Source organism: Geotrypetes seraphini, chromosome 2 (assembly GCF_902459505.1).
Source record: "Geotrypetes seraphini chromosome 2, aGeoSer1.1, whole genome shotgun sequence".
NCBI lineage: Eukaryota > Metazoa > Chordata > Amphibia > Gymnophiona > Dermophiidae > Geotrypetes > Geotrypetes seraphini.
The window spans coordinates 80,860,482-80,877,211 of NC_047085.1; the positions used below are offsets into that span (position 1 = coordinate 80,860,482).

Consider the following 16,730-nt stretch of genomic DNA (forward strand, 5'->3'; position numbering starts at 1 on the left):
AGGGCCGCCGGGCCCGGAGCTGACAGGGGGCCCGAGGCAGGGGCGCCAGTAGCTCGCCAAGGCAAAGTGAGTCGATCACCCAGGACTCACTTTGTCTTGGCGATCTAATCTATCGGACCTATCAGTCTTCCTCTCCCCGACGTCAATTCTGCAGTCGGAGAGGAAGTTCGGGCCAGCCAATCGCTGCCTGGCTGGGCGGAACTTCCTCTCCGATTGTAGAATTGACGTCAGGGAGAGCATGCGTCGGCGTCGGCTTTGGGGCCTGTTATCCATTGGTGGGTCCTGTTCCCCGATGGCAGCGGCAGTGGCAGTGGCTTGGGGAACGGCAGGGAGAAAGAAAGAAAGGGGGCAGGCAGGGAAACAGAAGGAAAGAAGAGAAACAGAAAAAAAGAAAGAAAGGTCAGGGAGAGAGGAAGAAAAAGTTGGGGGAGGGAATGAGGTGTGGAGGAGAGAAAGCATACAGGCTGATAGAAGGGAAGAAAGATTGGATGCACAGTCAGAAGAAGAAAGTGCAACCAGAAATCACCAGACAAGGTAGGAAAAATGATTTTATTTTAAATTTAGCAAAGTGGAGGCAGTATTACCACAGTTTTCAAAGGAATTTGCCCAAATAACTTAATAGTTAACTGGGTAAATTCCCAGAGATGAAAACTTCCCTTCACTTACTATGCACAGTTCTGAATTTATATCTGCTGTCTATATTTTACAATATGGTCACCTTTTACTAAATCGCAATAGTGGTTTTTAGCGCAGGGAGCCTATGAGCATCAAGAGCAGCGCTGGACATTCAGCGCAGCTCCCTGCGCTAAAAACTGCTATTGTGGTTTAATAAAAAGGATGGAGGGTATATTTGTCTATTTTTGTATGCTATAAAAACCAAATACAGAGAGAGACTGAGAGCTGTTGACGAAGAGCTACGTGTGTGTCTTTCTTCGATTCCAGCCAGAATATCAGCTTTGTGTTCAGCCAAACAGGCCCAGGTTTCGCACTGAATAAAGTATTTTATAATTTTTATTTCGTAATAAAGTAATTATAAAATACTTTCTTTGTGTTTATTTGATTCCTATTCAAGAGAATTACTTTATATATAGTCAATATAGGCAGAGAGTTAAATTTTTTAACATTTTCTAATGGTGGTGTGCCTCGTGATTTTTTTCATGAAACAAGTGTGCCTTTGCCCAAAAAAGGTTGAAAAACACTGGTCTACAGAACTAAAAATCCTTGTGTACTTAAAGGAAAGAATCTGAACTGCATGCCAATCCACTGGAGATGGCACTGCAAAGCTTGGATGATATCCGCGTTATTCTGGGATTGGTTCAACAACTGTTTAATTTCAGACGTTGAACATTATTTCCATCATAAAATCCTTGTGATGGGAATAATAGTATTAAGCAGGATAAGAGAGGGGAGGGGGTGGAAGAGGATCTTATAACCCAATATGTGAGACACCCTTTGCCTGGGATACCTGAAGAAAAGGAGAAAGGCACCAATATTGATGAATAAAAGATGAAGCTGAAAGAGAAAATGCTTTAAGGGTTATAGTAAAAAATAATATTTTAATATTATTGGCAAATGTTACTTAAAGGTTTAAAATAGATGTTTGTCCCTGCCAGTTCCTGTGACAGAATAAAGGAAGTGCCATGTTTACTGACCTAAGACCTAAGTCCTAGAACAGGGAACACATCACATATTATAAGATGTCCAATACATTGAAATAGATGATGATCTCAGTCTATATGTAATCCCCTAAATTGCTGACAGGTGCAAAACTAATTGCACATGATTAACTAAACCATTATAGATTTGCTAATGTATTTCTGATCTGAGTTTGGACTTTGCCAGTTAACAGACCATTAAGATCTCCCATTAAGGCCTTGATGTTTTAAACTTCAGTTTGTATCTGGTGGTTGTTCCTTGGCCTTCCTCAGAGATGGAAGGAAAAGGCTGAGTAGGAAATCTCTCCATGCAGGTATTCAGAGCAAACATTTGCATTTAAGGTACTGCTGATTTTGGGTAATGCACCAGTACACTGTCGGTAAGACATGAAAAATGCACACCTTGACACTGAAGTTCTCGTCATGCCTCCTAACACAACATCCCTCTTCCAGCCCCTTGATCAGAGAATAATAAAGGGTTTTCAAGAGCCACTACATGTGGAAGCTGTACAGCAAGGCCTGTGAAGCTCCATGCAAACATACCTGGGAGTAAAAACCTGGAACGACCTCCCAGAAATAATCAGGAAAGAGACCAACTACACCTCCTTCCAAAAAAACTGAAAACTCACCTCTTTGACTAATGTTATCTGCCATCCCCTCCTTCCTCCTCTCCCCTTTCTTGTCCATCCCTCCTACCCTTCCCCTCCTGCTTTTCTTATCAGTCGCCTAGAGCTTGTTCAAGTTTGTGTGACTCACAAATAGAAGATTAGATTAGATGCTGACCAGGAAACCACCTTGTTTGCTTAGTGGAAGACAGTGACAATATGCAATGTAATAGACTATGTTGGCATAGCCTGGAATAGCATCACACAGGCTAGGCTACTTTGAACAATTATTGGAAAAAAATTTGGTCAAACTGTGTGACAAACTTTGAGCGATTTGAAGGTGTAGGGTTTACCATATGACATTGGAAAAAGGAGGATGGATTGAGACATCCAGGTTTTACTTCCATTGAAAGCAATAGAAGTAAAACCCAGATATTTCAATCTGTCCTCCTTTTTTTCTGGAACCATATGTTAACCCCATGAAGGTGTTGCAAAAAAACACGAATAGAAATGTGAAAACCATCATGTGCTGTGCTCATAAAATCAGCAGAGAAGGCTTCAAGGACAGAAAATGGTCAAGTTTCTGGAATCCTATGGACAGGACTGGAGGCAACATGGATTCACTAGAGGTAGGTCTTGTGAGACAAATCTGATCAATTTCTTTGACTGGGTGACCAGAGAATTGGATAGAGGATTTGTGCTAGATGTTGTGTATTTAGATTTTAGCAAAGCCTTTGACAGTGTTCTACACAGACGTCTGATAAATAAACTGAGTGCCCTTGGGATGGGTCCCAAAGTGATGGGCTGGGTCAGGAACAGATCCCGACGTGGGCCACGTTTCAAGATGTCCAATGCATTGAAATAGATGATGATCTCAGTCTAGATGTAATCCCCTAAATTGCTGATAGGTGCAAAACTAATTGCACATTATTTTTTTTCAAGGAACCCAAAAGTAAAGGCAAATGAGTTATTGAATTGCCAATCAAATGATATAGAGGTGTGCTATAAAAGACCATCGACAAAGCTCAAGACATGACTACTAGGTTTTCAGACAGAGGCTATCCTGGCCCTATCATCAAGAAAGCTTACAAACGCACATCAAGCGCCAATAGATCAGTGCTTCTACAGACCCAGCAGCGTGAACATGATACATCAATTGTCTGTGTTCTTCCCCATTCCCAGTATGCTTTTAACATGAAACGCATTATCAAAAAACATTGGAGCATAATGCAGTATCATACTGTTTTTCAGAATCCACCCAGGTTTACATTTTCTAAGGGACCTAACCTGAAGCAACAACTTGTTAAATCACAATTTAAATTCCCGGAGGTCTCTGTTCAACACAGTGGCGACACACCATGTAGCCACTGTAAGTTCTGCCAGTAAAGCATCCCCTTAGCCCAACTTTTAATACCTAGTTGGGTCAAGAAGAAGGCTGAGTGTATGTCCTCTAATTGTGATACCCAGGGGTTTGTTTACATTATCCGTTGCTCTTGCTCCCTACATTACATCAGGCAGACAACGCGGAGCATTAAACTAAGGATTGCAGAACATCTGAGAAAAATTAGACAGGCAAAACAGATGACCAATTGGTGCAGCACTGGATGGACAAGAAGCATGCTGTAAATGACCTTTGTTTTTCCATTCTGGATGTCCCCAAGCAATCCAGAGGTGCAGATATGACACGTCTCTTGTGGGCTTGGGAACAGCGCTACATTTTTAAATTACAAACTCTGTCCCCTGCGGGTCTCAATAGTGAACTTGAGTTGCAGGCTTTTTTGTAACACCCGTTTTCTACAGCCATGTCCTCTGATAGCTTCTTTGAATACAGCTGATATGCACATTTTCCCTCACGCATGCGGGATGACATCATCACCTACGTCCATACCTTTTAAATTTGGGTCAGCATTTTTCGACCATTACAACAAGGAAAGAGCAGAGCATGAACGGAAGTCTTTCACCACAGAAAGGTCGCATATGAAAGGTACCCTCTCCTTTGTTGCCTTTAATTTATTTGGACTGGTATTTTTATTATGAGCTTTTATGCTTCAATGAAAGTTTTTGACACTGGCTTTTTATGGTCTTTTACAGCGCACCTCTATATCACTTGATTGGCAATTCAATATCTAATTTGCCTTTACTTTTGGGTTCCTTGAAAAAGATTCTCAAAACGTGGCCCATGTCGGGACCCGTTTACATCCCAAAAGCTAAGTTATATTTATTATTATAGCTTTTTTGAATGACAAAATTTTTATTGAATAATCACTATATAGCAACTCTTTATTGTTTGTCACTATTCCATACACAGTGATTGGGTGGTGGGTTTGGCTATAGGAGCTTCTGCTCTTGATCAGATTACACAATTCTGAATGTATGTGAATCATCTTATATTCATGATATTCGAAATATATGTAGAGATCTTTTTTTCTTTACTAAAGATAAATCATGCCAAATAAATCTGATTAAATTTTTTGATTGGGTGACCAGAGAATTGGACCAAGTACATATGCTAGATGTAATTTACTTAGATTTCAGCAAAGCCTTTGACACAGTTCCTCATAGGACACTCTTGAACAACCTTTTATTTTCATTTATGTGCCATAGAAAGCCCTAGGGATACGAAAAGTTTCAGAGTTACTATTCGTTCTGTTCAAACTGTTCTTGGAACAGGGTCAAGCCTCTGAGTAGAAAGAAATGACAGAACTAACTATATTTGAAAAATTAGTGTAAAAGGGAAAATTTGGCCTTCTATTCCAGCTAGTTATTTACTTATTTATTCTATTTGTTTATTTGGACAAGGGAGAGCAAAATTAACTTGATGTGATTAAATAAGATTAAACATAGGGCTCCTTTTATCAAGCCGCGCTAGCGGTTTAACGCACGTAATAGCGTGCGTTAAACCGCCGGCCATGCTAGCCGCTACCGCCTCCTCTTGAGCAGGTGGTAGTTTTTAGGTCAGCGCGGGGGTTAGCGTGTGATGAAACGTCGCGTGCGCTAACCATGCTAGTGCGGCTTGATAAAAGGAGCCCATAGTTTCCTAATGCCCATCACTTGCATTCAGGATTACATTACATTAGAGATTTCTATTCCGCCATTGCCTTGCGTTTCAAGGCGGATTACAAAAGAATTACAAAAAACGTATTACAAGAAGAAGATCTAATCTAATCTAATCTAATCCTTAGGTTTGTATACCGCATCATCTCCACATTCGTAGAGCTCAGCGCGGTTTACAGTAGAAGAAATAGGAAGGAACTACAACAGAGGGTTAGAGGTAGAGGTGTGAAGAATATTAGAGGACTTGGGGGTGCCAAGATTTTCTTGATTCCTAAGTTGGGGACAGGCTTGCATTTTTTGAGAAAAGCCAGGTTTTCAGATGTTTGCGGAAAACTTGGAGAGAGCTCAAGTTCCGAAGAGGGGAGGTAAGGTTGTTCCAGAGCTCAGTGATTTTGAAGTGGAGGGAGGTCCTTAGCTTTCCTGTGTGGGAAATGCCTTTTAGCGAGGGGAAGGATAGTTTTAATTTGTGGGAGGATCTGGTGGTATTAGAGTTTGATGAATTCCAAGAAAGAGGGATAAAGGGAGGAAGGATACCGTGTAGGATTTTGAAAGCTAAACAGGCGCATTTATAGTGGACCTGGCAATTATCTGGCAATTTCTAGGATTCCAGTTTGGTTTGTCAGAAGGGGTGTTCATTTGCATTTCTGATCCACTGACAAATTCTTGAAATAAGGTATAATATACCTGGCTCTCATAAAAAGTAACTTACCATATAATTCTTCAGTGTCCAGGTTGCTGAAAAAATAAGAAGGTAGAAATATGATTAGCTTGCAACTGAGCAATTAGATCTCTCCCCTATTCTATATGACTTCATTATGACCAGTACCAAACAAAACTACTTCCTGACTTGTACATATTATAAAAATCGCCCAAATCATATTGTCATAGAAACATAGAAGCATGATGGTAGATAAAGGCTAAATGGACCATCCAGTCTTCCTAGCCACTATTTCCTCATTTCCCAAAGAGATCCCATATGCTGGCCCCATGCTTTCCTGAATTCAGACCCAGTCTTTATCTCCACCAGAAGGCTGTTCCACACATCTGCCATCTTTTCTGTAAAAAAAAAGTATTTCATTAGAAATACTCCTCTTAACTTTAACCCATGCCATCTCAGGGGAGATATGATAGAGGTTCTATAAAATACTGAGTGGAGTGAAATGGGTATACCGTAGATATTCAAATATAGGCCAATCCAAATATAAAACGAAGTAAACTATACACTGTCCATCCCTCCTGATTGCCATGCAGGCCTTTCCCGTGTATCTTTGAAATCCCCGGTGGCCTGGGACAGAAGGGATCCCTCCTGCCTCCTGTCCTTGCCGACTGTGATGACTTTTAACTCCCTCCTGCCTCCCCCACATACCTTTGAAATCCCTTGTGGTTGAGGGGTGGGCAGGAGCAGGAGCGGTCTTTCCATTCTCCTGCCCCATGCTGAGCCACTAGCTGAATGGCTGTCACGAGAACTCAGTAGAAGAATCCAATCAATAATAACGGTATACCCTGCGGTACCACTTTCAGCGCACCCCAGAGTCAAAAACCATGTCCACTGCTACATCATTTTTTCTCCATAACAATTTTTTTATATTCAAAAATTGTGACATGTGCTGTTGCTGTTTACAATCATATCAGTACAGAGAGTCTATTTTTACTGGAAAGTCAGCGAAGCTGAGATTCCACTGAATTGTCCATTAATCAATAAAATAAAGAAGGAGAGATGCCATAAATGTAGGAGTCATTTAGCTTGTCCAGTGTGGTCCATATGCTGCTCAAAAGGCCTAGATACTTAAAAAGACGGGTTGCTATCTTAGCCGTTCTGGTAGCAAATTAAAAAGAGCGAGTCATTCTCCAAAAATCTCATGTAAATGAGGTTGGAGGAGAGTAGCAAAGACTCGCTAAATTTGCATATGCCTATCGCTGGTGATAGTGATGGACACATGCGCAGAAAAAACACAAAAACAAAAACACAACAGCGAGAGAGATGCCAACTCTCTCCCGCTGCCAAGCAAACCCCCTCCCCCCCCCATGCAGCAGGAGAGATGCCCATTCTCTCCTGCTGGCATACAACACCCCCCTGCAGCGGGAGAAATACAACGCTTTCCCGCTACCAAGTGACTCCCCTCCCCCAGCAGCGGGAAAAATGCTCACTCTCTCCCGCTGCTAAGTAACCCCCCTGCAGTGGGAGAGATGCCCACTCTCTTCTGCTGACAAGCGAACACCCCCCCCCCCAGCAGCAGGAGAGATTGGGCATCTTTAATTAGATGGCTGACTGGAAGGATCTGTGCCATCTTTTAAATAAATATAAACGTTTTAAAGCTAAATATCACAACAATCAATTTCAGTCACGCTGCAAGAAATGTTCTATTCGTGCTTGTGGGATATCAGATAACTCTCAGAGTAGCATAACTCACTAGGGTGTAATTCCTCATTTCTCCCAGTAAGCCACGAGCGGAGTAATTTAAAAGATTTTATAGTATCATTTTAATTCATATCTAAAATATCTTGAATATGTTAAATATGTTAAATATTGTAAATAATTTAGAAAAATAACTTACCCTCTCTTCTACAAAGCCGCACGGTAACGGCCCCGAAGCCCATAGAGATTTAAAGGGCTTCGGGGCTGTTGCTGCGTGGCTTTGTAGAACAGAGGGTTAACTTTTTCAGCCATATAAGTAGTAAATCCCCTTTTAACAAAATTATAAAACCACAAAACACACTTTAAGCAGAGAAAATGTTAATTATCATTTATATTCATGGTTTTTTCAAAGAGGTCAAGGCAGATGACATTAAAATATGCAATCGAAAAGAAAATCCAACGGAATCGATATGATTTTAGTTCACATGGTTATCACATTTTAATATCACTTCATTTTTTCTTCCTTGCAATTTTGTAATTTTGTTTTATATTCACATCCTTATTTTATTTGTTACAATTACACCATCACTTCAACACCATTGGCACATATGTTGTCAAATCATATATTTAATACTATTGTATCATTTATGTTTATTAGGACCCCTGAGGAAGGTGTTGTGCGAAACACGGACCGTGTTGGGTCCACTGGTTGGTAATAAGGTGGTATATTTACTATACTGCATTAATATTGTAATAAACAGTGCCTACATCTTGCACATGGTCTGCAGGTTTTGTTTTGGTTTTTGATTAAAATATGCAATGTCACCTCAGTAACAACTATAGAAAAATAGACAAATATAGTGCAAAAAATAGACAGCAGATATAAATTCTCAAAACTGACACATTTTGATCACTAAATTGAAAATAAAATCATTTTTTCTACCTTTGTTGTCTGGTGATTTCATGAGTCTCTAGTTGTACTTCCCTCTGACTGTGCATCCAATATTTCTTCCTCTCCTCCAAACCTCATTCCATTCCTCAACCATCTCTCTCTGTCCTCCCATAAGTCCAACTTTTCTTCTTCTTTCATTCCCCAAATCATGTGCAGGATTTTTCACACTGCCCACCAGCCCCATGCCCATTTCTCCTTCTATCACTCCTCTCCATCACCATGCCATATCTCTCCCTTCATCACTATACCCAACATTCCTCCCCCTTGCATCCTTTTCAGTCTATCCCTCCGTTCCCTCTCCACCATCACAACCAACATTTCTCCCTGTCATCCTTCTATTCCCCATGCATCTCTATCTTACTCCTCTTTCTCTGCCCAAATTTCCTCTTCCTTTCCCCATGTGCACCATTTCTTTTCTTCTCATTCACACACTCAGGCCCAACAATTGTCCCTTTCTATTCCCTCCCTCCCTCCTATGTCCCAAGTTAGTGCCCCCTTCCTCCATCCCTTGTATCCCATGTTCATGCCCCCTCCCATCCTTCTGTGTCCCGAGTTCATGCCCGCTCCCCCTCCCTGCCTTTCACCCTTTGTCCCACCCCCTTCCTCCCTCCCCAGAACCCAACACGCACTGAAGCCTGCCTGCCCCCCACTGAAGCCACTGACGATTCCTCCCTGCCACCTGACATGCTACATTTACCCCCCAGTCCACCGCCACATCCCGCCACCTGCCATGTTCCATCCAATCATCCCCCGCTTCTGCCGCAACTCTGAGCAAGGAAGGGCCTGGCACATGCAGCAATTGCACGCCGCTGGTCCACAAGTCTTCCCCCTGTCAATTCTGACATCGGAGAGAAGGTTCCGGGCCAGCCAATCGCTGCTTGGCTGACCCAGAACCTTCTCTCCGTCAGAATTGATGTCGGGGGGAAGGCTTGTGGGTTGGCAGCATGCAATCGCTGCATGGCGCTTGGTTCTTCCTTGCCTAGAGTTGCAGCAGTGGTGGGGGATGATTGGATGGAGCATGGCGGGGGCGGTAGCGGACTGGGATGGTGGTGGATGTAGCATATCGGGTGGCAGGGTGGAATCGGCGGTGGTTTCAGTGGGGAGCAGGCAGGGAGAAATCCTGGGCGGCAGCCAGCCTGCATACCCCCAACAGGTGGCCTGCATACCCCCTGGGGTACGCGTACCGCATATTGAGAAACACTGTCCTACAGCATTGAAACAAATCAATACTTTATTCAGAGTTAAGTTGCTAAGGAATGTTAGGTGACTCTGACAAGAAACAATATCCTTCAGGATCTCAGGCTTGAATAGTTGACAACTGCAGTATTAGATGTCCATATTTTGCCTTTGTAAAATTGAGATTTGGCTGTACATGTAATATGGACATATAAATGCCAATTTTCAGATGTCTAAAGCAAAAATAGTGATTCTATGCGTAATATAACCACCTTAGGGTCCCATGCCCACATATAGGAATAGCAGGAAAAACTCACTGTCTCACTTGTGGTAAACTTAGATAACTAGTTTGAGATTGAAAAATTCACCACACATTAGCTGGATCTCTGTCCTCTTAAAGCTCACCAGTGCTAGTTCTTCCTGCCACTCAATTTCCAAATTATGGAATGCAGACCCTTTAAAAGGAAATTACAGTAATCTAATCTTGATATTAATTATAAAATTGGGAACTGGAATGCGCAGACTATTACCGTATGAATTTCAAGATCTATCTTTACCTAATCTAAACTAATATTTATTCTCTATGCTTAGCTGAGATTTTTCTTGCCATGGTGTTGATATTGATGATAATTGATGATTTCTGATGCACTTGGGAATTGAAATAGTTTTTGGTTAATCACCCGCTGACCTACTGATACACTGAGTGGAAAAAGAATGATGGATGTGTTTGGAAAAGCTCTGGCATGCGCAAGCAGGCTCAGATGAAGAGATTTAACAATTTACTTCTATTCAATGCAGCCCGTCTTCCTGTGCTGCCACTAGAAATAATTTTGCCAACTGTCAACAGTACCCTTCTAAGTGCGTTATGCAACTGTCAGAGTGTTACAGTAAATCTCTGTTTGTGCTCATTCTGATAGCCTAGTAAAGTTCTGCTTCTTGGCAAAAACACATCATAGAAAAAAAAAAGGAAACTTGTCTCATGTTTTTTAAACAGTTTCTCACTGCAGGCACTCTACCGTACTCTGGGGGTAATTCTATAAAACATATGCTAACAGTTACACTCTGATTATACATGTAAATGATTAGAATAATGGCACTACCTCTAGTACGCAGTACCCTTCTTCTCTTCTTCCAGCAGGAAACACCTCCTGTGACTGCTATGTTCATCTCTCCGCGTCCTGTTTTGTCCTACGTTACCACGGCTACGCATATCTCCATGGCTGCCCTATGTAATGTACCATGAACTCCTAATATAACTGTAATGCGCCATGTATGTCTAATATATTTTGACTAAATGTATCTACTGTAATCTACTGTGAATATTCTTTTGAAACCCATTCTGAGCTCACAGGAGGACGGGACAGAAATCTAAATAAATATACATATATGCATATGTTTGCACATATATGACTAAATGCCAACATTCTGCCTAAGAGCTATTTTGTAAATGTACACATCTGGCATTGCGCATATTGTCAGTTAGGCATATGCATTGGCATAGTCTGGGTAGGGAATGGGCAGGGTGCACACTTGCATGTGAAACGTATTGAATACTAAAAGTTACATATGAATTTCTGGTATTTATGCATGGGCACTTATATCAGGTTTATGGGTGGCATTAAGTGCTCTTGCCTTCATTATAGGTGGATTGGATTGGATTTATTTCATTTGATATACTGCTAGCACAAAAGCAATAAGTGATGTTGATTTTATGGATTTGGTCTATGTAATGTGAAATTTTGGGGCTCTTTTACTAAGGCGTGCTAACCGATTTAGCACACGCTAAGTGCTAATATGTCCATTATATTTTATGGGTGCGTTAGCATTTAGCGCATGTTAATCTTTAGCGTGTGCAAAATCGGTTAGCACACCTTAGTAAAAGGACCTGTTTAGGATGTTTTTTATATTGTCTGTAATTTTCTTGTGTGTGTCACACTATGCTCCACTTTGATAAAGGCGGATTATAAATAAACAAACAAATAATAGTACAAATTTACAATTCAAATCTAGTTACAAACACCAATCATTCTAATGCAAAGAACAGACAAAATCTATCAACTATAAATAATAAAATTGCTAATAAGCAAAAATCTAATTTCACCTGTTATGCTAGTTCTATAAAGGAAAGTAGGCACCTACTTTCTTTTATAGAATAGGCAGCTTATAGGTGTCCAGTAGATTTACTCCTCAATATGCACAATGTATTCAGAGTGGTGGTCCATTCCATGGCAGGCTACATGATTGACTGTAGCTATCTTGGTGTACAAATTACCAGTGATGCCCCACTAAGATGCAAGTAAAATTAAATCGCTAGTAGCAAGAGAACTAGAAATGGAACATCATGGCAAAAATGCTACAGATTCTATTGAAGCAAAAGTCTTACTTTGCATTTTTTTGTGGATATGCGTGTTTGAACCCTTTTTTCCATACCAAGATGTAATCCATGCACCTTGTTCAACATTTGCTTTCGAATGGATACCATGCCTTAAATAAGATCCAGTCTAACACCAAAAGATCTCCCTTATATGATTGGCACTGGATGTGAATATTTTCTCTGCTCATCCTTTCCTAGAAGGTTTGTAACCCCTTGCATCTCCCAGATACTGGCAGAGAGCACATAAAGTTATTTTAAATGTTGAGGACCAGAGCAGTAGCCAACTTCCATGGTTGGACTCCACAGCAAACATGCACCAGACTTCCACTTGCTCTCCCAATGATGTTAGACCATACAAGTAAGTTTCTGAGTAACTCAAATCTTTATTTCTCCTTGGAACAAAGAAGAGGCAATACACTTGAACAGTAACAGTTTCTCTTCAACACTCCAAACTTAGGTACAAAGTCCCAATTAGATGTAAATGGTTCAGTTACACTAGAATCCTCCTTGTTGGACAGATCCTGCTGTCATTCTAAAGTCCAGGTGTATTTATGTGGGATAGACCTAAATTTGAGTTTTAGTTTTGATCAGTTGTGTTGTTCTGTCCAAAAAGAAAAACTTCCCATCCAGAGCCAGGGCTTAAGACTCCTCTGGAGTGAGGTGACATTTTTTGAGACCACCCTCCAGGAAGTGCAAAGACATACCACCACCCCCAACAAAAAAAAAACAAAAACACGTAAATTTGAGATTTATTTAAAGTTCTTTAAGTTATGTATGGGTAATCGTAACAATGGTGAAATTAAAGCAGATAGAATAGAATTGCTAATCATCCATTTGTAGCTTTATTATTTAGGGCTTCTTTTACAAAGGTATGCTAGCGGTTTTAGTGCATGCTAGCCACTACCGTTTCTTTTTTGCTAATCATGTGCGTGCGCTAAAAACGCTAGCGCACCTTTGTAAAAGGAGCCCTTAATCTTTTGTTAACCGCATAGAACTTAACGATTATGTGGTCTAGAAATTGCTTTTATGTTATGTGCAAATTAACTCAAAATGTGGCTCGATAGTTGACAAGCAAACACACATTTTATCATCCACCATTTGCAGTTGTTCTCTTTTTATCGATTTAATTTCTGTCAGAGCTTAAAGTCCAAGTTCGCAAAGATAAGAAGATCCAAATGGTAGCAAAGCCTTGATTGCTTTGTTGCTCAAGTTAAGACAACTACTGCATAAAAAATAAAAATAAAATTAGTTGCCGTTAGTTTTCAAGGACCAATCACGTCAAAGAATGATGCTTGTCTGGGTGGTTGTATCCTTACTTACGCAGACCCTCATAACATTGACCAACTCTTGCTTACGCGTCCTACATATCATCTATTCTAGTGTATACTTGTGAACTGAATTTTTTAAAATAAAGTAAAATTCTGGAATCTCTTCTGGATACACCACTGTGCCGCAGCATACAGTTTGAGAGACGCTGCTCTAGATGTTACCACTTATTACCTATTGTTTTGCTTCACTTTACACTTATCCACGTTGAACCTCATTTGCCATGTCGGTGCCCATTTCTCGAGCTTGATTATGTCACATTGCAGATCTTCGCAATCTCCCTGCGTCTTCGCTACTCTGAATAACTTTGTATCATCTGCAAATTTAATCACCTCACTCATCGTACCAAGATCCAGATCATCTATAAAGATGTTGAAGAGCACGGGTCCAAGCACCAAGCCCTGCGGCACCCCACTGGTGACGCTCTTCCAGTTTGAGTATTGTCCATTTACCCCCACTCTCTGTTTCCTATCTTTCAGCCAGTTTTTAATCCACATATTTCACCCTTGATTCCATGGCTCGCAATTTTCCAAAGAAGTCGTTCATGCGGAACCTTGTCAAACGCCTTCTGAAAATCCAGATATACAATGTCAACTGGGTCACCTTTGTCTATCTGCCAGTTTACTCCCTCAAAGAAATTCAGCAAGTTCATCAAACACGATCTGCCTTTGCTGAAGCCGTGCTGGCTGGTCCTCATCAGATTGTGTCTGTCAAGATGATAAATGATGCGGTCCTTTATCAGTGCCTCTACCATCTTTCCTGGTACCTAGGTCAGACTCACCGGTCTGTAGTTTCCCGGATCTCCCCTCGAACCTTTTTTGAAGATTGGCGTAACATTCGCCACCTTCCAGTCTTCCGGAATCTTTCCCGATTTGATCAACAGATTGGCTATTAGTTGAAGCAGTTCATTTATAGTCCCTTTCAGATGAATGCTATCTGGTCCCGGGGATTTATCATTCTTAAGCCTATCAATCTGCCTGCATACCTCTTCTAGACTGACCGTCAACCCTGTCAGTTTCCCATCTTCATTTCCAGCATATAGCCTGATGGGTTCCGGTATGTTGTGTATATCCTCTTCGGTAAATACAGACACAAAAAATGTGTTCAATTTGTCGGTGATGGCTTTGTCCTCCTTTAGCACTCCCTAAAGAGAGAGATAAGTCTGGTGAAAGTGCAAGTGGAAGAGCAAATGGCTAGAAATATAAAAAAGGAAGGTAAATTTTTTTTCAGGTATATCAGTGAAAGGAGGAAGAGAAAAAAATGCAATTATGAGACAGAAAGAAAGCATGAACCACTATGTGGAGAGTGATGAGGAAAAAGCAAATGTGCTAAACAAATACTTCTGTTCAGTCTGTAATAAAATGTATTTTGTGGGCCAATGGGAAAAATGTTTAGCACATATTTTTTATTCAGTAATCCTCAATGGTTATTGTACCTACCTGCAATCTGTAGGGAATACTCCAGACTGGCAATGAAAGGTGAGATTATCGCTAATGCATGGTAAAATGTGTCTGTTAAGGAATTTAAGTGATTTTTATGAATTATTTAAACACAGTTGTTATGAACACTTAAGATGATTAAAGCAATGAAACAAAGACATCTTTGAATGATTAACATCCGGTATTTCGGTTAAGTACATTGCTTGGAATCTAGACCTTAAAGACAGCATTCTGTTATAGTTATACAGTACACACACAGAGTGCCTCATGAAAGCATAGCTGCCTATAGCTGAGCAATGTTTTGGATAGTTAAGTAATGATGGCTAGATAAGACTAGTAATGACATAGGGATGGTTTTGTGAGTGCTACAGGGAAGAGAAAGGAAGTTTTGACCTGGCTCTGCAAAAGAGAGATGGGGGTGCATTTTAATACCTCAAAAGAAATGGTTATATAGATAGGGAGCAAAGAAAGAGAAGCTTATTAAACAACGGATGAAACCTTCAAAGGGTGCTTCAAACTGAGGTTTCATCATTTGTTTAATAAGCTTCAGCATCTTTCGGATATTGTTGTGCTTCACATGGTTCATCATAAAAGGAACACTTTGGCCCCCTGAGGAAGATGTGCTAATCGAAACATGGACCACTTTAAAAACAATGTTTTAATGACTAAAATAAAGCTCCTGCATCAAGTACATCAGTTCTGCAGTGTCTTCTTTGGATACCATGAGAGAAGAACAGAAAGGAAAAATTTTATGTGAAATGTGCAGTGTAAAGGCAGGAACATTCTCTTATCCCCTCACTGGAACTATGCCCATGATAGAAAACTTTCTAACCTCTTAATAAAAATGTTTCTTGAAATGACACTAATGAGGTCTCTAGGGACAGAAAATAATTCTGCAAGTTTGTTTTCTTTTACCCCCCCAAAAAAAACACCTTGAGTTGGGGTATGTTTGTTGAAGAATGGTAGTTCCATTCTTTCACTTTAGTTTGGGTAAGTAGATCTTGTAAAGAAAAAAAGGTTTCACATATTTCTGAAAGCCACCCCTTTGTGAATGAAAATTTGCCTGCTAGAATAAACTGCTGCAGTTGAAAATATGCTTCCTATTACCAGCAAACTCCTAACTCATTTGAAAATTTAGCATTTACGGTATATTTATCACCCTGTTTCATCTGGTTTTCATCTGTATGATATAGATATCTCATGCATACTTATCACAATCACCCTGTTTCATCTGGTTTCATCTGTATGATATAGATATCTCATGTATACTTATCACAAACACCCTGAATCGGGTTACCAGACGTCTGGATTTTCCCGGACAGCTTTTCAAAACCCGGTACTTTGTCTGGGTTTTGAAAAGCTTTGAAGAAATCACTGTTGGGCAGGAAGGCATCCGGGCATGCGTGGATGCCCTGCTGGCAGGGCCGGATTTAGATGAAAAGAGGCCCTAGGCTATTCCACTTATGAGGCCCTTTCACCTCCCATTTTTAAGTTTGTAAATTACATGAGAGATAATAAAATACATCATTACTGTGATATATATCAATATGTTAAATGAAACATGTTGTTATTGGTACTAACCTTTATAAAAAATGTGACACGGATAATAAATAAAAAAAAGTCGAGAACACTTATTTGGACATTTATTCTCAGCACCATATATAGTACTTGTAACAATAACTAATTAAACATAACACACAACATTGCCCCTTCCTATGTCCATAGTGCCCCCAGTGCGTCCTCCTCACCTCACCCCCCCCCCTCTGATGCCCGCCTGCCTCCCATCCCATTTC

The 16,730-nt window shown here is 40.6% G+C and overlaps 1 protein-coding gene across 7 annotated transcripts in view; it reads right to left on the bottom strand.

The window, feature by feature from the left end:
- NECAB1 (N-terminal EF-hand calcium binding protein 1) overlaps nt 1-16,730 on the bottom strand; it is a 319,716-nt gene that overhangs the window by 113,639 nt on the left and 189,347 nt on the right. For all 7 annotated transcript variants that reach the window (XR_004538301.1, XR_004538300.1, XR_004538299.1 and 4 more), the window contains one exon: nt 6,024-6,049. Coding sequence is in view for 1 of the 7 variants with exons in the window: in XM_033933237.1 (XP_033789128.1) it covers nt 6,024-6,049 (26 nt within the window). In the remaining 6 variants the exon portion in view is untranslated. The remainder of the gene's footprint in view (nt 1-6,023; nt 6,050-16,730) is intronic.